The sequence below is a fragment of the Neomonachus schauinslandi genome, chromosome X (genome assembly GCF_002201575.2).
Source record: "Neomonachus schauinslandi chromosome X, ASM220157v2, whole genome shotgun sequence".
NCBI classification, from domain to species: domain Eukaryota; kingdom Metazoa; phylum Chordata; class Mammalia; order Carnivora; family Phocidae; genus Neomonachus; species Neomonachus schauinslandi.
In genome coordinates this window covers 119346604-119372012 of record NC_058419.1, presented here as the reverse complement: position 1 = coordinate 119372012, position 25409 = coordinate 119346604, and the positions used below count along the sequence as shown (strand labels likewise).

General features: G+C 45.5%; 1 protein-coding gene and 1 pseudogene across 3 annotated transcripts in view; both read right to left on the bottom strand.

The window, feature by feature from the left end:
- Positions 1–383: 383 nt before the first annotated feature.
- LOC110575169 lies at positions 384–936 on the bottom strand (annotated as a pseudogene). Its single transcript, XR_002480006.2, has one exon. The product of XR_002480006.2 is annotated as an ATP synthase subunit d, mitochondrial-like (transcript).
- Positions 937–5020: 4084 nt separating this feature from the next.
- The window catches only part of MID1 (midline 1), a 114523-nt gene continuing 94134 nt past the window's right edge, over positions 5021–25409 (bottom strand). For both annotated transcript variants that reach the window (XM_021684091.2, XM_021684100.2), the window contains 3 exons: positions 17665–17826; positions 14176–14383; positions 5021–9109 (listed from right to left, as the gene is read on the bottom strand). In XM_021684091.2, the coding sequence (XP_021539766.1) occupies positions 8761–9109; positions 14176–14383; positions 17665–17826 (719 nt within the window). In that variant the 3' untranslated portion in view covers positions 5021–8760. The remainder of the gene's footprint in view (positions 9110–14175; positions 14384–17664; positions 17827–25409) is intronic.

The window sequence follows — 25409 nt, the reverse complement described above, 5'->3', positions numbered from 1 at the left end:
TCATCTATGGTAACTTATTTATTGGGTGCTGACAACAGACTCCAAAAAGCAGTAGGCCCAACCACGAGGCTGCACAGCCAACTCCATCTTGGATGGGCCTGCTCCAAACTTCCCAGCTCCAGGCCTTGTTTTCCTCAACCGACCCTGTCTTTGCTCTGGCTCTCATTCTTTGGTTGGGGGTGGGGGGGGCGGTGGGGGGAAGAAAATGGGAATAGGAGAGAAAGACAGTAAGAATGCTTTGCATATTAAGTGAATTGACTCCCAGGAAATGTTCCCTGTTTGGAAGTCTACTTTGTCTGCTGTTAATATAGCTACTCTAGCCTTTTCGTTAGTGTTCCATGTTATCTCATTTGCCATGCTGTTACTTTTTTTTTTTTTTTTTACCGTATCATTATTTTTAATGTCCAGCATTTACAATACGAGGGCCAGAGCTTTCTCCCCAGCTCAAGTTTATAAATTCTCAATTGGCTTGTGAGGCCAATAGGGATACTTCTTCTTGTCTAATTTGGTTTCTGGAAAGACTTCATTCAGGTCCTCAATGGTCATCTGATCAAATGGAATTATGTTCCTCATCTTCTCCAGCTCTTTTTCATATTCCTTAATCCTGGCCTTTGAGAGAGACAAAAACTCGGCACAACTTTTCACATCTTCTTTTTCTCCAGCATCCACCTGAACAGTATATTTATCCTCTGGCACAGGAACCTTCAGGGCATTAAACTTCTTCTCAAAGTCATCTACCAAACCAGCCTTCGCCACATTGGCCTTGTAGTGAGCCCAGTCGATAGCAGGTGGTTTCTCAGGGAGAGTAGCCAACCTGGAGGTAAGGGTCTCATTCCAGGATTTCAGGGAGTTAGCAATGGCCTTCTGGTTTCGGAGTATGATCTCCCCAAAAGCTACCCAGTCAATGGATTTTAGAGCAAGTTTTCACGCAGCCATCTTGAGATCCTTCACCGACCCCGGCGGCCCAGACGCCATGCTGTTACTTTTAACCCATCTCTGTCTTTATTATGGAAAGTGAGTTTCTCATAGAGTGAATATAGTGTAGGAAAGATGAGCCTGGAGTTGTTCTTGAGTGTCCATCTTTGGGAAATGTGGGCGTGACCAGTTCATTTTAAAGTGGCTGCAAGGCAGCAGACCTGGGAACATGGGAGCAGAACCTGAAGTCATGAAACCAGAGAAATCAGCCCACACAAAGAAGCAGGCAGAAGCACCCAGTTGGTGACATGAGACCAAGGTGAACAAGCAGGTGACACAGGCATTGGGTGAAACTCCATGCGGAGGGCTGCCGCCTGCGTGGGAAACCCAGCGTATGTGCTGGAGATCAAGTCAGAGGGACTACAAGGCCCAGCTACCGGGAAGTAATGAGAAAGGAGGCTGGGACTCTGCGATACCGTGAAGAATAGGGAGTGTGCTTTCTGGGAAGTTGGGGGGAAGTGCTGAGGAGGTGGGGCACCAACGTCAGAGGGGACCTGCTCCAAGACCAAGGTTGACGGTGATACCTTGGAGCCCATTTTATTTGCACCCGGATTGTCTTAGAGTGTGGAATGAGCTGAGCTGGCAAGTGCGAAACACGTGAGTAACACCCCAGACTTACAACACAGGGACGCGAGGTGGGCAGGAGGCGATAGAAGACACGGATGGGTGATTTACTTGGCCAAATCTAAGGTTTTATTTTTGCTGATGACCTGCGGTCACTATAAAGAGAGGATGGAATTTGCTAGAAGGTAGATTTTCTAGCTTTTATTTTGATATTATTTTTTATTCTGTAATGTTTGTGGTTTCTGCAAATACAAAGGACTCTTTTTTTTAAGGTAAGTCTTTTAAAAAGAGAATAGTGTGTCTGTTGGCCATTTGTATGTCTTCCTTGCAGAAATGTCTGTTCATGTCTTCTGCCCATTTCTTAACTGGATTTTTAGTTTTTGGGGGTGTTGAGTTTGATAAGTTCTTTATAGATTTTGGATACCAGCCCTTATGCTCAACAGCACTCGGCATCAGGGAAATATAAATCAAAACCACAATGAGATACCACCTCACATGGGTCAGAATGGCTAAAATTAACAACTCAGGGAACGACAGATGTTGGTGAGGATGTGGAGAAAGGGGAACCCTCCTACAGTGGTGGTGGGAATGCAAACTGGTGCAGCCACCCTGGAAAACAGTATGGAGGGTCCTCAAAAAGTTAGAAATAGAACTACCCTATGACCCAGCGATTGCACTACTAGGTATTTACCCAAAGGATACAACAATAGTGACTCGAAGGGGCACCTGCACCCAAATGTTATAGCAGCAACGTCCACAATAGCCAAACTATGGAAAGAGCCCAGATGTCCATCAACAGAAGAATGGATAAAGAAGATGTGGGATGTGTATATTTATATAGTGGAATGTTACTCAGCTATCAAAAAGATAGCTGTAGAGATTTAGATTGGGGAGGCTTCTGCACAAAATGGTGCAGGAAGAGGCGGCGTGGATGGCGTTGCATAGGGAGGGATTAAAAAAGAAGTGGTCAACATCTCAAAAGCTGCCGTATGTCAAGATGAGGCCGATCAAACGTGTATGGACATTTGTGTTGATGCTGACACTGTTTCTGATGTCAGTGACCGAGGTTCGGTAGAGCGAAGACACTGAATGCCTGGTGGAGGGTGGGGAGGTGTACTGGGAGGTGAGGAAGCAGAAACGGAGCATCTTTTTCTTGAATCTTGAAATGTTTTTTTTATTATGTTCAGTTAGCCAACATATAGTACATCATTAGTTTTTGACGTAGTGTTCAACGATTCATTAACGCTCATCACCACACGTGCCCTCCTTAATACCCAATACCTGGCTACCCCATCTCCCCACTCCCCTCCTCTCTGTAACTCTCAGCTTGCTTCCCGGAGTCCAGAGTCTCTCACGGTTTATCTCCCTCTCTGATTTCTTAGAAACGGAACATCTGAACCGCCCTTTGAGAGGCTTGACAGAAAATAGGAGGCGAGAGAGGGCAGAAGCTGGAGGGAAAATAAGACTGGGGAAGTTATAAGCTTTATTAACTGAAATACTTGACTGAAATTGAACAGCTTTTAATGACCATAATCAAAAATTAAGCTTTGAGAATAAATAGACCGTGCAAAAGCACCAATGTTCCATTAAATCATTTTTTTCTTTGTCTCTCCTTAATTAGTAATTGGTTTTTGGCCATGACACATTTGCTTGTTAATTGCTATACTTCCTATTTAATCATGCTTTTATAATTCTCCCAGGAGAACATGGCTGAAAGAGATCCAAAGGGAGACCTGAATTCCTCTCCACAAATCGCCCATGTTAAGATAGGACAGCTACAAGAAAGGTTTTCCATAAGGCCTCAACCCCATTTTTATTTTGTTCTTGAATGTGCATCCCACAGCGAGAATGATACTCAAGGGAGAAGGACTTTGCAAGTTGCACATGTCTCCCTTTTTATGCTCCTATTATCATCACAAGCAACCATCTTCTTCAACATATTTTACTTGTGTATTTTTAAAAATAATAATTTAAAAAAGAGGAGGATGTGGGCCACTCTCCGGAGCGTCTGTCATGCCCTTCAAGCTGACTTTGAAAGGTGATTAATTACAGCAGTGTCTGTTCAGTTTCAAAAGTTCAAATTAAATGTACTTCAAAACTCTTATTAAAGGGAATCTATTTTCCACACCTGTCACTTGTGAGAAGAGCTGATTCAAGTCAAAATTACGAAAGAGGGAATGCTAATCATTAGCACTGACACGCCCTACTCTGTTGAATGAAAGAATCTTCTAATAACCTTTGAGTGGCCCTGTCTTAAGCACTCGGTGCCTAATTCTCCACGAGTTCTGTGCTTTCAGAATTGATGTAATTCAAAGGTGGGAAGGACTTGAGAGCTAAGGGGCCCAGAGCCATGAGGGGCCGCCGAGTCCTCAGGGAGAGGAGATAGCGAATGCCCCATGGTGAGTCCAGTACTTTGTTAGAGCACGAGGTGGCAAATGACGCCAAGGGCCAAAAGCAGCTCCATGCTGTTTTTGTAAATAAAGTTTTCTTGGAACCCAGCCTCACCCATTCATTTACATATCCTCTATGGCTGCTTTCACTCCATAGCCGCGGACTCCAGTAGTTGCCATGGAGACAGTATGTCCTGCAACACCCCCAAATAATTCACTCTCTTTTATAGAAAACGTGCCGAGCCCCGTGTCTCTGGCAGCCAATCCTGGCTACGCTTGAGAATCACCTCAAACGACAGTATAGGGTGCTGGGCCACACTCTAGACCTTCTCATCCCCCATTTTTCAGAAGGGGATCCAGGAATCAGCATTTGGAAACAAGGCGATTTTAATGCTCTGCCAGGTTAAGAATCACTGCATTACATCATGCTGCCTCTTAAAGCACATTACCTTGAAAACACACTTCAGGTTGTAAGTGCATTTTCATGTGGGCTAGGGGACTGGGTAAAGCCCTCCCGAGCTTCGCCCCACAAACCTTTACCAGCATCAGAGTCCCCAGGAGGGCCTGTTAGAACTTACTGCTGGCCCCACGCCCGGAGATGCTGACAAGGCGGCTTGCGGGGTAGGGCTGGAGAACAGGCATTTCTAAGCAGCTCGCAGGTGGTGCCGACGCTGCAGACCGAGGACCACTCTGTGGCGCACTGACTTCCATCGAAAGGGCTCGTACCTCTAAAGAGAGAAAGTCAAGTCCCGGGCGCCACGGGATGGGGTCGGGGATAGACTTATGGGCCGACGGCTGGGCGTGTTGCAGCCCACACAGTGAAGAGCCTCACCCCTCTGCTCCAATCCACCTTGTCCTCACCTCCTCCACCCGCTCTAGACGACTCGAAATCAAGCCATTCTTGTTGAGGATCGCCACTCCTGTATGGATTTTCTTTATTGTGTTTTTTAAATTTCCTAGGGACTCTTTTGGGGCTTAGTAACTGTACTTTGGAATGGAGAGAAGCGGGATGGTGGGTTGGAGTTTCAGGAATAAAAGGAGATGTTCTAGGTTGCAAAGTAGTTAAAAAACCCAGCAGACGTTATATAAATATGTGTGGAAACAGTGAGTGCAAAAACACACAATGATGAAAAGGCAAAAGAGACAGGCGAGACAGAGGGCCTTGGAATCACAAAAAGGATTTTATTTTGAAGCAGAAAGCAACAGCAATGGCGAGAAGAGTCCGGGCCGAGGGCATGGCCGCGTGACGCAAGTACCAGGGGTTGCATTTGTTCGGGTGCAAGGAGCGGCCTACAGAGAGTCAGCTTGGCATTTCCCAGCTAAGCCAATCACATCCACATCTTCGTGACACCAATCCCCGCATTTTCAGGTAAGATTCCAGGTTTTGCAAATATTGTTTTTAAAGCGAAGGTAGCCACAGCAGTGAAGCGTCCCCCTTCTTTTTGCCATATCAGGCATTGAATCAATTACAGGAACAGTAAAACATATTTGTGAGAGTTTTGCTTTAAAGAACCCCAAAGAGCAAGTTTCTCCCCTGCAGCACCAGTGATATTTTGCTCAGATCATTCTTGGGTGTGTGTGGGGGGGCTAGGGGGGCTGTGCTGCGCACTGGAGGATGTTGAGCAACACCCCTGGTCTCTACCCACTAGACACCAATAGCACCCGCTCCCAAGTTGGGACAACCCAAAATGACTCCAGACATTGCCAAATCGCCCCTTTGTTGAGAAGCACAATTTCAAAAACATCCTCTTGCCCCCATCATCATGGTCTTTGTCTCCTTTTTAACATTTTGTACGGGTAGACCAGATCATCGACTTCCCAACACCAAAAGCACAGGTACGCGAGCATACATGCGTATGTCTCTTCAGGCACCGCAGATGTGCCTGGAGCCGAAACTTGGAATCCCCCGTTCACTGGACAGCGCTGGTTCAGTTCCTTGGGAAGTTTAGGGTCAATTATCTCAGTACCATGATAAACTGCGCATTCGTCATCAGGCCATTTCCTCTTCTCCAGCAGAAATCATCATCAACATTTGCAGTTTTTGAAGTCTTTTTTTTTTTTTTTTCAAGCTGGGAAGAACATCTTCACCCACGCCCATTCTCCTCTTAATCCATTTGGATTCCTACTTGAATTATATGGCCAGCCGCTTTTGACATTGGACCCAGGTTTTTTCATTTGTATCCACCAGGAAGAGAGGTACCATGTTTCTGAGTTCTGTTACGAGGACTGGCTATAGACTTCTTGAGGCCCAGCGCAAAACGAAGATGCAGGCCCCCTATTCAAAAATTACTAAGAATTTCAAGATGGCGACAGCACCTCTTCACACACACACGACGTCAGACCTGGCAGCCTTGGTTGGCGCCACATCAATTTGGCTGTATTAACGTAACCGGCCCTGCTATCTCTTTCTCCCCTGTGTCGCAATGCTTCCTGTGAAGTAGGGACCTCGAGAACAAAATACTGTGACCCCAGTCCACTTAAAAAGAATTGTACTGCAGCAAATGTTTATAGCATATATTTTTTAGACTTTCAAAAAAAAAAAAAAACCCACACGGAAATCTTTTCTACATCATTACAGTAATGAAAGTAAACACTGTGGCCTTTCACCATATACATATTTTCCTGTAAATAGGACAACATGGAAATAGTAACTGCTATTATCCACAAGGTTTTTAAGTTAGCAAAGAGTGAGACTTCCACAACTAAATTATAACATAATCCCTCTCGTCCTTATAAAAATAGCCAAAACATAAACTAAATGGCTTGCAGTGAAAATTTGAGTAGTAGCTTCTTTATATTGAAAAACATTATATTCATGGAAATATTGTCCTCGTAAATGCTTTACATGAATGTCATAAGGCAAACTGTAGCGTTTACTGGTACCTGGCGACCATGATTTTAAAAACTCAGAAGCTGAGTTTTAGACCCTTTTATTCAAAACCTGTTAGTGTACAAAGTGCATTAAAATATCCGTTATCCAGCTACCAAAAACAGTATGTAAAAATTACAACCCTTTCAGTTTGTTCAGGGAAGGCAAATACACATTGTTTTTATACTGTAAAAAAAACAAACATTAAGTTTCCAGAGACTGATTAATTTTTTTCCATTGAGGTGTCCATCTTTTAGATGTGAAATTGTCCTAAGTAGCTATCAAAATATTCATCTGGGTATAAATAATATAGTAAATATATAAACTCTATCTGTTCAGAAAAAGGAGAGCGTCTGCCAGTGAAGAGGACAGAAGCATGCATGATGCAACCCATGGAGTCCAGGCTGGTGCTCATACAGCACGATGCTGAAACAGCGGGTCTATGGACGGATCTCAGGGAGACAATGGGTTGATTTGGTTAAAAACCAATTGCTAAAAACAATGCCTAAATCCATCAGTCCATTCAGTCAAAATGGCCAACCCAGTAGCTCAGATAAATATTTTAGCAAACGAAATGACTTACAGATGTCACGCCCTTTGTCAAGATAGAACCAATGCTGGATTCCCGGTCCAAATCCAAGGACTGCTTAAGAAAGCCTTACTTCATGGACCATTCCATCTTACCAGATCAGCAGGTCCAGAATCCCACCTGACATTCCATCAGCAGGTTCTATTAGCGGGTTCCAGCACGGGATTAGTGAGTTTGATTTTTTGGGGGTTTTTTTGTTTTGTTTTGTTCTTTTTTTGTTTTTGTTTTTGTTTTTTTGTTTTTTGTTTTACAACTCTATAGTGAACTATACTAGAATACAGAGGGACCGCTACATCTTTCGAGATGTGTTTAATAAAAGTCTGTTTATAACTTTCGAGGCACGTATACTAGTAAAGAGTATGCAATGTCCCTTGTCATTACCAACTCACAAATATTAAGTGTTTTTGGGTGAGTCCTATTTGGACGTGGTAGAGACAGTCAGGGCCATGTGTTGATGTCCTGGAGAGCAAAGTCAATCCAAAGTGGTACTGCCATTTGCAACACAAAATGTTTACTTCCTCAGCCCCAGCAACAAAAGAAAAATGAGTTGGGGGAGAGGGAGACAGGATAGCTATCAAATGTAGCAAAGCAATGTCACAGGCCTGAAGAAACTATTAAAAGGAAGAAGGAAATAGATTTAGGTCATGAAACAGAACCCTACTTCCGATCAAAGACAAACCAGCCTCTGACGTTCTGAATAATCAGTAGGATTCAAAGTGACCATTTTCAATGGCAAGCTCATTCTTAACGTCAATTCTTAAAGTCAATTCTTTCCGCTCTCCCTCTTGCTCTCCATTCTAGTTGATCCAAGACGGTTTTGACATCACACTGAAAACACTTCAAAATAAAGCAGACTAAGAAAGCCCGGTTGCTGCCCTACTAGGTTCAAAACTATTTTTTATTTTTAAGGTAACTGCATATTCTGTTATGCACTGTCGAGGCGACAGGACCCAAGATGGGGTCAGTATGAGATACGACGATGTGAGAAGCTGAATAAGCGTACAAAACTACAGAAGATTTTTTTTTCTCAAGCCCACAGAGCGTGATGACACAAAGGTTGTTGTAAAGAGCTGGTAAACTTCTGGGCCTCTTAATGTGCAAAACCAGATAATGTCTAAGAGTTGTAATTCCGGTTATGTTTCTTTTATAAATAATCTATAAAATTTCCTGCAAACACAGGACAAATTTGAAGAAATTATTAAAGCGTGTACTTAATACAAAAGACAGTAATGTTGAGTCCTATCCTAGCCGATGTTTCTGGACACTTTTTGGCGACATTTAATCACACTCTGGAAGCCTGTACTTTCTCCGTCCCTGAAATGGTGGCCGCAACCCTTTTATGCCCCAGAAAGCAGCTCCATGTGGCCAGCTGCTCATGGCACCTGCTCTGTGCAGTCCAGATGGTCTGGGATGGGAAGGCCAGTTATAATGGTCAAGCACTTGTTCCACACTGTGAAGGTGGGGCACACAGGCTGCGAGAAGGTGATGTCGAAGGTGTAGAGGTGGATGGAGTTCAAAGCATCGTAGAAGGCGACGGAACCATTGTCATAGTCCAGCAGGATGCCGACGCGCCGGAGGTGGGGGGCTGGCTCGATGGGGGTTTCCTTGCTGTTGTGTCTCACCACCCAGTTATTGTGGCAGCGGCACAGGGCCCAGGAAGCAGAGTTCTTCCCAATCCACTCATGCTTCGGGGCCGATTTGTAAGCAAGGCCGATGGCATACCTGCACAAACAAGACGGGGATGACAAAAACCATGAGGCGGGTTGCACACGGACGCTACCTCCTTTCTCTGGTTTTCAGAGTCACAAAAATGTGGTTTTCTGTTGTCCCCGCTCATTCTTCAGAGAAAGCTTGGCAAAGACCCTGACACTGGTGTTCCTCATGGCCTTCCTCCCAAACATACGGTGGGCGGGCACGGGCCATTGTATTTACTCATATTCCTGTTTTTAGTTGAGACATTACAAGAGAATTTGAACTTTGTGTCTCGCTGCCTTTTGTTTTGTCTTGTTTGTTTGTTTTTTACCCTCATCAAGACCCACACAACGAATTCCCTAGACCAGCGCTGTCCCACAGAAGTATCTGCAACGAATGAAATGTTTTGCCTCCGTTCAACATGGTAGCCACGAGCCACATGTGGCTACTGGGCGTTTGGACTATGGCTGCCAAGACTGCGGAACCAGACCTTAAATTTAGTTAATTTTAATTAAGTCAGATGATTTAAATTAACTGCATGTGGCCCAGGGCTACCACATTGGACAGCATAACCCTCTACTCGACTGACGCCATGTCTGTCACTTTCCATGACTTCGAGTACACCTCGCAGCAGGTAAGCGTGGAGAATGGTTTTCAGTTCCGGGGTAAGTTCCTTGTCCTCTCCTAGCCGGGTTCCTAATCTACAGCACGGGGACAATGACAGTCTCCATCTCGGAGGGTGATTTTGAGGAGTAAAGGAAAGAATACGTGTAAAATCTGGCGCACAAGGCGTGGCAAGGAATCTCGGGTAACTGCTCTTTTATTAAAGTTGCCCAATGCCACATTACTAATAAGTACCAGAATCAGATCTTGAACCTACGGTGACTCAAAAGGCCGCAAACTTAACACTCTTTAATCCCTTCCCTCACCAGAAAGTATGTGATTCATCATTGCCAAGAGCCCTTCTGATTATATTTCTTACTACATTTTAAAAAATTCTGAATGTCTTTGAGAGATGGATAGCCCGGTTATTCTAAATGTACTCTCAACTGCTCAAAAGAGTTAAGAATTCTTTCTATGATGATCCCAGGATCCTGGGATCAAGCCCCGCATCGGGCTCCCCGCTCAGCGGGAAGCCGCTTCTCCCTCCCCCTCTCCCCCTGCTTGTGTTCCCTCTCTCGCTGTGTCTCTCTCTGTCAAATAAATAAATAAAATCTTTAAAAAAAAAAAAAAGAATTCTTTCTATGGTGTTCGAAGCTCCTTAATCTCTTTTTACCCTGCTAAGGTATGCCTCTATAACATTTGCAGTATTTCAGTGATTAAGATAAGCAAAACCCATCATTCTTAATAAAGAGTCAATGATTCAGAGCTCAACCTTTAATATGTTATAGCAGAAGCCAGTCTAAGTGGATATTGACATATGGTACCTTACCCAGTGCAGAGAGAAAAAAACTCCATTGGTCTTTGAGAAAACGACATTCTTTAAAAAAAAAAAAAAATCCCATGTTGGATTTAAAATACAATCACTTTAAGAGTGGTGTGTTAAAAAAAAAAAAAAAAGGACTAGAACATGCTATCACTGAATTTAAAAAGAGGATGGAATTATCGATCCTCAGCTAAGCCTAGTGTACCAGCCTGTCTGCCATCAACTTGGCCTGTCTCCTCCTTCTGGCCAATCCTGCTCTGCATCACGGGGAGAATCCGGGGGTTGCATTTCCCACATTCCTTTCCCAGCGGGAGTCTGGGTCAGGTCCTGACACTGTGACGGCTCTGCGCAAGATCCAGAAGTTCTAAGAGGTGGGGAAACAGTCTTTTCCAGCTGGCAGCCAGAGAGACACTTTGGAAAGGTTTTTGTTTTGAGTACTGGCCCTGGCGATGTTCTCTATGCCCCACAGACACACTATTTCCATTTTTCAGATACTGTGGAACCTGCATTTGCATCACAAAATAGCCAGGTCTGCATTGTTTCCTTCTTGTTGCTACGCACCATTTGGATTTTGTATCAAAGGACTCTGGCGTTTATTTCCCATTTGAACCTTAACTGAACCCACTATGAAGTAGCTGTGGCAGGTAGGACTGACTTCATTTAGCAAATGGGAAAACACAGAGAAGGTTACAATTAGGAGCAGAATCCAGAATCTCGCCCCCTCCCCCTTGACTTCTGGCCCACTCATCTTTGCGTGAACCCACGTTTAGTTAACACCATTTCATAAAACACCAACTGCACATTAACAGCATTAGAGAGTAAGAAAATAACTCCGTGCATAGTCCATTAAGCAAAGGAAAATACCATTATGTTATCATTAATCTGTAAAACTATGTACGTATTTCCATTGAGCTTGAAAGGTGCGGGCAGAAGGTAATGTTCCATTAAGTTACGCAGTGAGACTTGGAGAATTCAGAAAGTATAAAAATTATGTTTCTCAGAGCAATGCTAATATGCCCCATTGCAGGGATCATAACATACATGTTAACTGAAAGTCAGGACGATATTTCACGAGAAAATGGATGTGTCATTAGCTGGTGCAAATCAAGGCGCCACAAGCATTTGATCATATGGGTCACCCCTTCCCCTCTAACACCTCCCAGGAAACGTTAGACTGGTTTCTACGTGAGACGTCTTCCGAAACTGACACAATCCGGTGTGTAAAGATCCAAAGTGTGGCAATTAATTTTAGAATTGTTCCCCCCTCCCGAGTTGGTTTTGACATCTGGAGGGTGTTTTCAAGGTAATACCGATCTGTGTTTATAGTAACTGAAGGGGTCTGGTGGAATTTCCCGCACCATTCATCAGTGGGAATGAGATCATAATGATTGGGTATCATTTATCATAAATAATTATTAATGGGGCTGTAATTATTTGGACACTGGATTCTATCCCAGATTAATACTGCACGTTAATTAACTAGAAATGTTTGCTCCTTTGCACCTGCAAAAATTCATCGTATTTTCCTTCGGCCTTTTATCTTGCCCCAGTGCCGCTAAAAACTGTAAATGCCAATCTGGCCCAGAGCCGAGCGGGGCGGAAGGATTTGTCCTCCATCCTCTGGCAGGATGTTGGAACAGGAAAATGTTCTGGGCCAAGGGGATTGCGAGGATCACAACAGAAGAAAACCTCCTTGCTTGGCCATTATAGGTACCATTCTGGGGAGAAAGGAGACACCCAAGCTTATGATTTCACTTTTTAGATCTCAGCGGACTTGTACCAACACTGTAAGGGACTTAAGACACAAAAGTGTTTTAGCATCCTTATCTCAAACATAACACTGTATGATACTCCTCGTTTCAGGTTATGCAGTTGGGAAGTGTTTCTTTCTAAGCAAGGATTAAGCTATCGCTCACCAAGTATACCACTGTACGCCCGAAAGAGTAATTATAATGTTTCAAAAACAGAGCATGGTGCTTCAGAGCAGAGATCAGCCAACTGTATGTAACCCATGGGCCGAATCTGGCCCTCTGCTGATTAAAGTTGTATTTGTGCAAGGCCACGCCCAGTCACAGACACACGGTCTGTGGCTGTTTTCCCACTACAACCGGAGAGTTGAGTAGTCGGGATAAAAATCACCTGGCCTGCCGAGCCAGCAACACTGGCTCTCTAGCCCTTTCCAGAAAGATCTGTGAAGCCTTGGGTCAGAGCTTGCGCCCTGACTGCAGCCTTCCTCATCCTGCCACCTCCCAGCTTTGCCACCTTGTGCTAATGGGCGTGAGCCTCAGTCATCTCATCTGTAAAGGGGGATCCTAGCACCTACCTCTGCGGGGCTGCTAAGATGAATGAACGAGTTACCAACTGTGGGATGCTTAGACCAGTGCCTGGCACATGGTTGTGCTAGATGAGGCCTGGTTAAATAAAAATAAAAGAGCAAAAGCGAACAGGTGTTTGTGAGCCAGCCAGCCGGAGAAGGGGTGCAGTGCGTGGCTGTGGAATGGACAAGGTCAGCTTTGTGAGGCTAACTAGGCAAGGTTAGCTCATTCCAACGCAGACACCGCGTTGGAATGTTCTGGGCTTGACCGACACCCTTGGGTTTAGAGAGCTCGCTGGGCTAACAGACCGTTTGAAAGGATTCCCAGCCTATGATCCCTGCCTCAGCCCCTCAGCTCTTGACTATTTCCAGTCGTCGGCCCAGTCTGGAGTCACAAAACATACAAGGCAACAGAAATTCGTTCTCTTCAAATGATGAAGAGTAATGTTCTAGAGTAGGAATCGGCAAACGTTTTTGGTAAAGGGCTGGAGAGTTACTATTTTCGGCTTTGTGGACCATAGGGCTCTATTTTAACTGCTCAGCTCTGCCGTGTGGCTCAAAGCCCAGCCATAGACAGACAATGTGGAAAAGAATGGGCATGGCCGTGTTCCTACAACACTTTATTTACAAAAAGAGGCACAGGGCCAGGCCAGGTCTGACCCGCTGGTTGTCGTCGGCTGACTCGTGTTTTAAGGCACGAAAGAGCAGTGTTAGCATCCTAGCTCTGTTAGGGACCAGGACTCTATCAACTCAGCTGCAATTCTTGCTGTAAATAAAAAAGAAAAAAAAAATGGATGGACTTAAAACAAGCTGTTTTTCTTATTGGCTGAATGGAAGATTAGATGATTGTTTTGCAAACATTCACTCCCTCCTCTCATCTCCGGGGGAGAGATATACTTCCCTAGACCACCAGCTTTGGCTTTGGCTTTGGCCGATGAGAAGTTAGTAGACAGTGAGGTAAGCAGAGGCTTGAAATGTGCCTGCCTAGCTGTGGCTCGTGCTCTCGGGCTCCTCGAGAAAGACCTGACCCGGGGAGCCCTCTCGTCCGAAGAGGCTGAAGAGACACAAAGAACAGACCTAGATGCAACCTACAGCTGAAAGCAAAGCCCGGCTGAGATTAGCCTTGACAGTGAACCCACACATGGGGGTGGTGAGCGAGCAATCATAAATGATTATGGTTTGAAGCCACTGAGTCTCGGGATGCTTGTTATGCAGCATTACCGTGGCAACAACAGACTAAAAGCTTTCCTGCATAGTCTCCTTTAAGACGGGCCCTGGAATGGACTAATGCTCTGACCAAGTACGGAAGGAGATGTGCCTTTTTATGACTGGACGACAACAGATATCATTGCCTACCATGTGCTCCCACTTATGACCACTTCCCAGTAATGCCGACCGCTATCAATGAACACATTTCCAGCTACGCCATAGCTCCCTTGGCTGGTGAAGCGTTCGGGCGTGTGGCTCTTTTTGGAGGATGACTCATCACGTTCTACTGTCAAGTTATCGTGGGACACCTTCAGCTTTCGATGTGCAGACTTGGGGTCCAGTTTAAATGGCTGGCCTGGGAACAAGTTTACAAAACAAAGAGAGGAAGAAGAAGAGGACCGTTTATTTCAACATGACCAATAATGTATTTGCAGGATCAGATTTTAAAAGCACAGTAAAATAGTGAATACGAACATGCCCCTGCCTTCGTGAACTCCCAGCCTGTCAGTTCTGAGACAGGGATCCAGAGCTGCTGCGACTAATGATTCAACAGTAGCATGGGCGGGGATCAGCCACGACATGTGGTAGAAGCTATTTTCGGGGGTCCCAGCTGGACACATGCAGCTCTGGTACATACTAGCTAAACAGCATTCCCAAGGGAAGGAGAAAATGAAGACTTCGTTTTCAACCATTCCCATATTCGATCCAGCTTAAAATGTGGCTCGTGCTCAGTAGACTTCAGACCAGAAGCCGAAGAAATCAAGACTGCAGATTTTGACCTAAAGGCTTTACATTATTCTGAAACTGTTGCAAATTAAAATGATTCTCATGAGCTCAGAATGACTATAAAAACGTGCATTTTTCAGCCCACAACAAGATCAGGGGAAAAAAATGTGATCATAACACCTGGGTTTTCTACTCCTGAGTTTGTAAATATATAGATTTCTACCCCTGAGTTTATATATATAAAATAAGGCCCTCTCTATTTCATTATTCACATTTGCGTTTTGAAGGTCGAACCGTCAGAAAATCTTGGCAGAGTCACCCCGAACATCTTGTCATAGCTGTTACTTCCTTGAGAATGTAACGCTGGTCTGGAGGACTGCCTGTCATTCGACACCACATGGGTGTTAAGAGGCAGGAAGTGAGTTACGAGAGCATGCAAATACCATGATGTCCCAAGCCCCCGGCCACAGCCACGGCCACGGCTGCAGCTGGTAGGTCCGCCCTCAGGCAGCCAGTGGACAGAGCTCGGTACACTGGCCGGGGCAATGCACGCCGCTGGCTGAGACAGCGGCACGGAGAGCACGCGGCAATGAGTGTGAGGTCACGTCCGGGTGGACCGGAGGATTTCCAGCCGCCACCGGGACACGAACATGACACGGGCCGGCACACCTTTCTCCGAAGAGGCCAGATAGATATTTTCAGCTCTGCTGTGGCAGTGTGGAAGCGGCCCAAGACGAGAGGGAAATGGATGGGTGTGGCTGTGTGCCAACAAAACTTTATTTATAAAAAGCGGCAGCCAGATTTGGCTGGTGGGCTGGATCGTCTGCTGACCCGTTTCAGATTTCTGTCCACATCACAGGAGAGCTTAAAGGGGGAGCTGAGAAAAAGCTTCAAGTGTGGATCAGGGCACGGACATTCTCAGGGGCTCTAAGTGCTACTGGATTATGTGCAGAGTTTAAATTTCAGCTTGTATTGTGAAACACAAATGTCCTCAGGAATGATCACGCCAGCAACTATTAGGGATAAAGTATGAACTAAGGCAAGAAGAGTATGAAGGTAAGTTTTGCTTACAATATTTCAATTTTTAAAGGTGGAAGAGAGAATGCATGTGAAAACAGGTGGGACATGAATGGGCAGACGGGGCGGGGGGGGGTGGGTGTTCGTAAATGCAGCCATCACTGAAGAGGAGGGCCGTGCACTGCTTGTCTTTCTTCCAGTGAGGAGCATCAGAATGGTAGAGCCGTCAGAAAGACTGGCCTCATAATGAGGTGTGAGGTACCCCATCTCGCCTCAACTCACACCCTCACCTACACACGCGTGGAGTGCGATCATGTCAGCTTAGGTCAGACCCAACCCCAGTCCCTGCATCCTCAGCGAGCACATTCCACCTGTGTCTCAGATGTGTTTCTCAAACGCACCATCACCTACTCTGTCCAAGTTCAAGGCTTTTGCTTCAGTGAGGACAAATTAGTTCAAGGACCAAATTAATCATTTACTTTACTGAAGAATTCAATTCAATTTAATATTGTGCTTGTAGGAGTTTGGCAAACTACAGCCTGCAGGCCAAATCCAGCACAGGGCCTGTGTTTGTCAATAAAGTTTTATTGAAACATGGCCATGCCCATTCATTTATGTGTCATCTATGGCAGATTTTGCACTGCAATGGCAGAGGTGAAGAAGAGTGGATGGTGACCAAGACCATCTGACACGCGTAGCCTCAAATATTCACTCTTCGGCACACAGCAGAAAAGTTTGCCAGCTCCTCGTTTATAACTGTTCAATAACTGCATGTCTAGAAATAGATGACGACATTATCTGGCTACAAGAAATGAATGCGTTAGCTGCAGGAAAACTGATGAAGTACAAATCAGATGTCTTAAAGACATATTCTACAGAATTAACCTCAGTGTATACATTTACTTATTTTTTTCCTACTTAATCTCTAAAAAGATTTCCTTCTTTACCAGCAGAAACACTGAGAGGAGAAATTAGCTTAATGTCTAAGCGCATGTGTCTTAAACATGTATATGTCTGGAGTCAAATAAAGTTATGTGAGCACTGAAATCGAGGATTTGGGTTAAGTGTGGGTTCTTCTGGAAAAGCAGTTACCTGTTCCCATTGACCAGAGGCAACTGCCTAACATGGTGCCAGTTGCTTTCTCTTGGGAGGTCCTATGCAAAGAAATTCCATGCTATAGAACATATTTCTAGATCAAAAATAGTAAAGAAAAAGAGAGGATAAAAGAAAACATATGTGGGCAGAGACAGCGAGGGAGACGACAGTGTTACAAGACACACGTATGGGCCAGATCTTTCTCTGTTGTGTCCTGTGTAGTGTGGGATGTTTCCCATCATCCCTGGCCTCTAACCATCAGATACCAGTAGCATCCACCCCACTTACAACAACCAAAAATGTCTCCAGACATTGCTCAGTGTCCCTGGGGGTGGTGGCAGTAGGGAGGGCAGAACCGCTTCTGACTGAGAACCACAGACCTAGACAGATATCTGGAGTAAAGCAAAGAGTTCCCGGAGAAAGAGTTATTAATTTGCTCTTCTGCTATGGAAAACAATTTGCCATTTGCAGAGCCCCAACGACCTATCAGGCTTCATGTATATATATATATATATCTCTCTGTCCTAATTCTCTCCAGAACCCCTCCAGGATTATTTATTTGAAAAGCGAGCGGTCTGAAGTGCAGAGAAGTCGATGGACTCACGGCCCTTAAGGGGCGAGTGAGTCGTGCACCCCAGAGGTGTCTGATGCCAACTCCACCCCGCCGCCCTGGCTCTTCACTTGCTTCTCGGGGCTGCTGGTGATGCCCGAGGCAGAGAAGGAGGAGAAAGGGGGACAGAGGCGGCCGGAAGGAGAGCAGAAGGGAGGCGGCAGCTCTGCTGAGCTCACGGCACTTACTGTTTGTCTTCAACTTCCCAGGCTCGCTGCTGCGGCTGCCTGCCTGGTTGATGGCCTTGACGATGAAGATGTACTTGGTGCCACTCTGCAGACCATGGACCGTGTAGTGGTTCTGCTTGATGTTGGGCACGATCATCCAGCTGTCAGCAGAGTTACACAGACCTGCAAAGCCAAGCAGACACGGCGCACTGCTTTGTCACCTCTGCACCTCTGAGGGAGCCCACTGATAAGCTCGGGGGCACAGTCCCCTGCCTACGGTAGGTGATCGATCCGTATCTGTTATCAGATAGTCCTACTGTGTGCTCCACATGGAGAAACCCATCAAAATGATTACATCGCAGCCTCTGTTCAGTAAGCGTACGAGCAGCGAAGGCGGTCCTGCCTGGTGTGCTGCGCGTGGTGCCCGTGCATGATGCGTTGTGAGGCGCCGTGGCGAGGAGAAGGAAGCAGCGAGTTACCACGGGTTCCACCCTCGGCCTCCCCCACCACCCCATGCTCATGACTGTGATCGTTAAATTGGAATCTCATCAATTCTGAGCCTCACAGCCGGTGAGAAGAGACCTGAATCACGTAAGAGAAGTTGCCTCCACGAATGTAGATGTAGTAGATCGCTTTTGTGCCTCTGATTCTGCACCCTGCCCCAGATCCAGGCCTAAGCGGCTTTGCAGAGATGGGAGGTATTCCCTCGCGACACGGCTTTGGATTTGGCCGTGCGATCTGCTCGGGCCGATGGGATGAGGCTGAAGTGGCGGGGCGCAAGCTGCAAGAGTAGGCCTTCCAAGGCCTCGAGAATTTCCGTCGACACCTTGGGCCTCTGCCATTGCCAAGGGGAGAACATTCCCCAGACAAGTCTTCTCGTCTCAGCAGGATGAGCGATACAGGGAACACTTCTACCGCCCCGCCCCTGCAGGAGTGAGGCCAGCAGAGACTGGCCCAACTTCTGAGCGGGGAGCTAAGAAAGCAATCATCAGGGTTGTTGGCGTTCCAGCATTAGCATGGCCGCAGTTAACCAACTCAGGAGGCATGTCCCTCGGAGAAGCGCGGAGCAGGGGCACCCACGGGCAGCCCAGGACCCAGTGTAGCTCTTAGAAAAGCATGAACGGGGATTCGGACCAGCTCTATTCCCTCGCATGGCTGGTTTCAGAGGAGAGCGGGGCCGCTGCTCGGGCTGCGTTCTGCAGGATGTGGGCTGGGGGGCAGGCTGAGGATTTACGATGCTTGGAAGAACACGCAGGGAAAAGGAAGCCCGTTTTGTTCTGCAGCTCGCTGATGCTGAAAACATCTCTTTGGTATTGGGCCCAGCTCTCCTCTCTCCACCCATCAATCTCCACTCTGAGAGAACCTTTGCCCAGCCCCCTGGTGACTGGCTGTCATGAAGTTTCCTGACTCTGGTGAATTTCCTTCACCAGTTCTTGGTAGAGGGCTGAGCCCCCCCACTTCCTGAGGGGCTCCAACCCCCCCCACCCTTTCCCTTTCAATGGATTTGCAAGTCAAAGAGTTAGTTCTTTTGATCTTGAGGCAACTTATACCTTACTGTAATCCCAAGAAGCAGTCCCTTAATCTTTCTTTGGTCTCACCTCTTTGAGAATCTAATAAAACATTTCTATAGAAGGAAAGTCACATGTGCAGATCCATACCAAGCCACAAATATTTGCATGGCATTCCAAGATATTCACAGCCCCGTGACATCTGTCTTTGAATCCTACTAAATACTTTCTCCAACTTTTGAGTTAGACATTGTTCATGCTAGTCTCACAGTTGAGAAGAACCTTAGAAGTATTCTGTCGAGTGTGAAACTTCACCTCATACGATCTGTACCTTGGAAGCACAGTCTTTTTAGACACCCTCCACTGAGTCATATACATATATAAACTCACACACGTATAATAAACTCACAAGGTCAGATCTGACCCCGTGAGTTCTCTATCACCTCTTTTCATCTCCACCTGCGAACATTTCACCAGCAGCACCGCCAGATTTGATAAAACCAGCATAAAGCAAGGGAATGATGGGAGGCTCACGGAAGCGGTTGAACGTGTGTGTGCGCTCAACTGAGGCACCATTCACCCCCACTCCTACCCCACCCCCAATTTTCCCCCAACTCTTAGCCCTCTGTTCTCCCACTGATTCTCACTCGTGTAAGACCTGGGAAAACACCCACCAGTGGTTCAGTAACCCGGGACTCTCCTTACTACATTTCCCTTTTGCTACTTTTTCACCTTACCTTTTCCTTGAATATAGCTGTAATATGCTCAGTGCTTCTGGACAGTGCCACGGCCAAATCACAGATTTAGATCCGACCAAAGAAGGGGCATTTTGAACTCTGAGCTCTGGGCCCCAAGAAGCCTGCAACTCACTTTAGATATTTAATCGTGATCTTACAACAGCAATAAAACAAAAACAATGAGCTTTTCTATTGCCTAGGGTAATCCTAGGCAATCCTAGACCTTTGTCAACAGCAGTCAAGCACGAACGAAAACAGTAACAGCATTCAGTAGAATCGAATGAGAATCCTATCAAAGTCACTGCATTTACACTGTTCCTGTTTAGTTGCGTATGTTACAGGAAAATGATTATTGTGGTCAAAGAAAGCAAATGTAAAAATGTTTCAATAAACTTTACATCACTGTACAACCGAAAAGCTGGGCTTCATGTGGTGGGGGGATGCTTTCAGCGACATCATCAAACAGATGTCTGAAATCGCTATGAACGGCAACTTGGCCTATAATCCAAAGCCTTAACCCAACAAAAAAGATTTAATGTTTCAGAACCCTTTTCCAAACAGAAAAGGGACCCCCGAGCATCCTGATTATTTTGAAGAGGTCGCTAATTTTTTTCCCTCGAATATTAAAAGAACAAAAATGTTTATGGAGTAGTAAAATTTGATTGGACAGCTTTACACTGGGACAATCTGCTCTCGCGAACGCTCACGATTTCTGTGGCGGCTTACCTTTCTGTTATTATTATTGTCAGGATAGTAATTGAGAAGTTGATTAAAAATGCCAAGAAAGCAGCATCGACCATTTTCTTCTGGGGGCTGGAGTAAGGGGGTGCCTCTGAGCACACCATTACTAAGTTGCTAGTGTTGGTGTTGGGCCAACACCACATAACGTCTTGCGTGTGGTGCCAAGTGCCAGACCTGTCTGCCTCGATACCCCACTGTGTCGGGGCCGTTGACCAGGTTTTATGCATCTCTTTATGAAACACCCATGTAACCATCTTGCACTGAAACTTCACTTTTCTCCAAACTCGTTTTCAATCATCTTTGAGAGTATTCTGACATCCACCTTCTCTAATTCAGCTTCGAGTATTAAAACAACAATGGAACTTGGGAGATAATTAGTTCATAACGAAACTTAATTGAGTTTTTCAATTTTATATATCTTGTTCTCGTTCACAATGGGTCAGAAGCATCTCCCTACATAATGCTGCTCATTACAAGATCCTAATTACATTTGGGATTTCAGAGCCTTGTATAGCAACTGTCATCTTGCAGTAAAACATTATGTATAAAACATTACGCAACACGGACACCCCTCAGAGAGGCGGCATGCGGCTTCAAACATCCTTTGTTTCTGCTACCAGATCGGACAGAAGTGAACATTCTTTTCCTGCTTCTCTGTAAAAATAGTATCTGTTTAGTAACGCTCATGAATGTTTTCAAAACGACTAAAATTAATTAAATACAGATAACTACCTCGCCATGGAGACCTGGAGAAACGCATCTTTGGACTTTGCTAATAATAAAAATAGGCCGCTGGGAAAAGGCCCCATTTAGGATTTTAAATGGTGCACTGGAAGTGGTTTCGGAAAAAACAGGAGAAACGTTGTAAAATTAAATACATATCTACTTATTAATAAGCAATTCGTTAACATCTGTAGGCTTAAGTCTGTTAATAAAAATGCATAATAAAAAATTAATAGTGTCATTAATTTTGCATTTGAATATATGAATTTGATTAGGGAGAGCCTTTTTATAAGATTAAAAGCTTCACAGATATTATCTAATTCTCCTTCACTGAAGTCAGTTGTGGGCAATTAACTAGAATTTATTATGACAAGTGAAGGAACCATGACCTACAGGCAGTCCAAGATTCCTAGTGGCACGAGGAGCTATGGCCAGTTTTGGGGCATTTGGTCTTCTAATTTTCGGTGCAGTTTTACTCTTAGCTCTTGTCATTCAATGTAACAACATCCAAAAAGGATATTCCTCCAAATGGTAGGACAGATGGACTAACAACATTCAGGGAAGGCCTTGCACATGAAGATCGTGTAAAATGCCATCATGTAGGTAATCCTGGCTAATTTCACGACTGATCTTTATCCTATGACCCAAAACATCAGCTTTTAAAAAAAATGCAATGACGGGTGAGTGTAGCCGTATTTTTGTAGGAATCATAACTTTGAATACCTCTGTGCTCACACTGTGGCAAGCACAGGGCTCAGACCTATACTTTTATTATCTCAACCATGGGAAGTTAAAACATTACCTCTTCTTACAGATGAGGAAACCGATTCAGAGGTTGTTAAATAATTTGTCCCAAATTATGGAGCTAGTGAGGTCCACAGTTGGGATTCAAATTCAGGTCTCTCTCGGCCATTAGAAATACATATAATAGTTCAGAAGAACTATTGCTTTTTTATCTACATTTATTCTTTCATTGTTACGATTTGATCCTGTAGGCCTCAGGACTTCACTCTACTGGTTTAATGGACGTTCAAGAGACAAAGAGCTCTCAGTACTAACAAGCTGATGAGAGCACCCCAGTCGGATGGGCACCTGCCGTTTCCCTGACTTCCATCGGTCCTGGGAGGAATAGCCTTTCTGACATCTGTCCATCAAATAAGCAAGGTCTGTCACCTTCATGAAGTCGATCCCCTTTATTTTCTTGTGGCAACTGCTTTCAGGGAACAAAACACCGTCTCTGGAATCACCGAGCACAGAGCTCTGAATTCAGTGGTGTCGCTGCTGGTGGATGTCTGTAGGCATGGCCTTTTCGCATCTATTCCACTTAGATGTCTTGTTTTGGTATTATTTTTCATGCCAACCGCATGGAAGCCAAGTCAGTCCCAGAGAAACCCTAAGTTTCAAGCAATAGATCTCTTCTTTTCATTCGGGGGATGGAGGGAAGCACTGGGATCGAGTCAGGGTTCTAGAGTGTATTGCCTTCTGGCTCCACGTCCTCGCTCCTCACGTTTCCATACCCTTTGCCATGGAACCTCGCAGGCCCTCTGACTCTGGGCTCACCTGTGGGACTTGCTCTGGCCTCTGGCACATCAGCTAACGTGACAAAGACAGGGGCTTGCAAAGCACGTGTGCAAGCGGGCCTGTCCTTAGAGCCACGCACTGCGCTCCCCAGGAGAACGTGCCCGCGTGGGACCGCAGGGGGGAGCCGTGCGGCAGCCGGCCTCCCCAGTCCGCAGCCTGACCGCGACGGAGCCTCACCAAGGTCAGCCTGATTCCAGACACACAGGCAATGCATGTTTATTGTTATATGCTCCTTAACTTCTGTGGTTGTTGGCCTATCAGCCAAAGCCAGTTGATACAGGGCCTGCCAGGCCAGGCCAAAGCTCTACGTACTGTCCGAATGCCCACAAAAATTCGCTTCAAGACACTTCAGGAAAGACATAACCATCTATGGTGGACACGCCCTGGGGTAGCCCCTATGATTCTCACTCCATACTATTCATGACTTTGTGTATTTCGCCCTCCTTGAGCGTAGGCAAGACCTGTGACCTGCTTCTAAGCAACAGAGTATGGCCAAGGACAAAAGTCCTATCATCGTTATCAGTCCTTGGTGGTACATCATATGGCAAAGGTGAAGGGAGTTGGTAAATGTACTTAAGGTCCCTGACCAGTTGTTTCTGAGTTAATCAAAAGAGAGATTGTTCTGGGTGAAAACAGCAAGGTAAAGAACTGTGTTTGGCCTGCTACCTTTCGTGTCCCTAAAAAATGTATTCCTAGGTGTGTGTGAGTGTATGTGCACCCTTGGGTATTAGCAGACTACCACAGGAGAGATGCGTGTGAAACGGAGTTGGTGCAGTGGGTAACTTTGGAAACAGGGTGGCTGCCATATTGAAAAACAACCAAGTGTCACTGTAGACATTTTATACGTTATTACACAGTGTTCGTGCATTACTTACTAAAAAGAAAGATTTTTAGGGAAGTTAGTATTTCTTCGTGATTTGTAGAGGGCCACGTAGAGCTAGGGATGAGGAGCAATACCAGAAGAATCCAAAGTCCTGAAAGGAGAGCAAAACGATGCCAAAGCATTGATATACCAGTGCTGCTTAGACTTGCCCCCCAAAGCACTTCAAATAGCTGAAGATGGTAAGGGTGTTTCCCGGGGATATGGGCCAGAGGAGGAGAAATCTTTCTGGAGTTATCTTCTTGCCTTCTTTGGCGCTAGTGCCATTGGTAGGTCCCGGCCGTCTCTGCCTTCTCGAAATACTACGAACCTCCAAGTTCATGTCTCTGCTTTTAGTTTTGTCCTGTTCCACTCCATCCTCCGCGGCACTGCCTGAGGGGGCTTCTAACCGTATATCTGATCGCACTGCTGCTCTGTGTGACTGACACCCAAGCCCATAGGGAAAAATCCCACACCGTGTAGCCCGAGTGGCCCTCGGTGGTCTAGGTCTTTACTGTGGGTTAGCATTAAGAGACTGATGATTAAGAACATGTGCTTTCTGGAACCAGACCTATATGGGTTTGAGTCCTGGTTCTATTTCTCTGTCTTCATTTCCCACCGTCTCCCCTTCCCCACTCAGTTCTCCAGCCAGGCTTGAGTAGACGATGTCTCAGAAAATGCCTTGCCATTCTCTGTCTCCACAGGTTTGCCCCCGATGATGTGGCTGCCTGGCATCCCCTTAACTTGCTGATATGTACCCACTCTCTTTCAAAACTTAGTTAAACCATCATTTCCCCCCAAGACATTCTTGTTACACCCACCACGTCTGCCCTCTTACTCCGGCAGCTGGCCATTTCGTGAATTTTTTTCCCCCTTATACATTCCTGGAAAATGGGAAGATTTTAATAACAGCTTCCAAGGCAGGCCAGTTAGAGAGTGGAAGGTCAGAGGGTCGAGGAGGGAAGCCTGGGAAACGAGGATCTAAGGAAGCTGGGGGGTCCAGTTGTTGGTATGAGCCAGCGCTACTTCAGTTACTCGGGGGCGGGGGTCTTCACATATCACTCTTTTAATTAATCCTAAATCTAATTTCTTTTTTAAGCATCACGCACCTCAGAATTACTTGTGCTAGGAAAGAACAGTGTGGGTAACGGAGAAGAGGTGTATATAATAAAAGCACATTCAGTCGATATGCGTTTATTCAAAACATTTCTTTGTTGAAAAGTGACTGCTATTCTATTCTATTCTATTCTACTTTGACGTGTTCTATTTTAATTTGCTAAAGAAGTTTCAAACTTGCTCCCCTGGAAAGCCACTTCTTCTGGTCCTTTCCCATTTACTCAACTCAATTTGAATAACTGGGGGGGTAAGGAGGAGAGATTCCTTTGTTATCACCTCTCTGGCCAGCAACTGGGGCTAAGATCATCAAATTGTCTCTGATACCAAATATCTCATGGGCTCGGGCCCCGGTTAGAGAAGGACCTCTCTGTGTTTCAAGTCAGGTCTGAAATTCTTCCCAGGTGGGGGCCAATGACTAACATTTCAAATGACGGGTCTGCTCTCCTCCAAACGGGACGTGGTATTTGGCATTGCTTGGCTATCCATTTTATTAAATTCTTT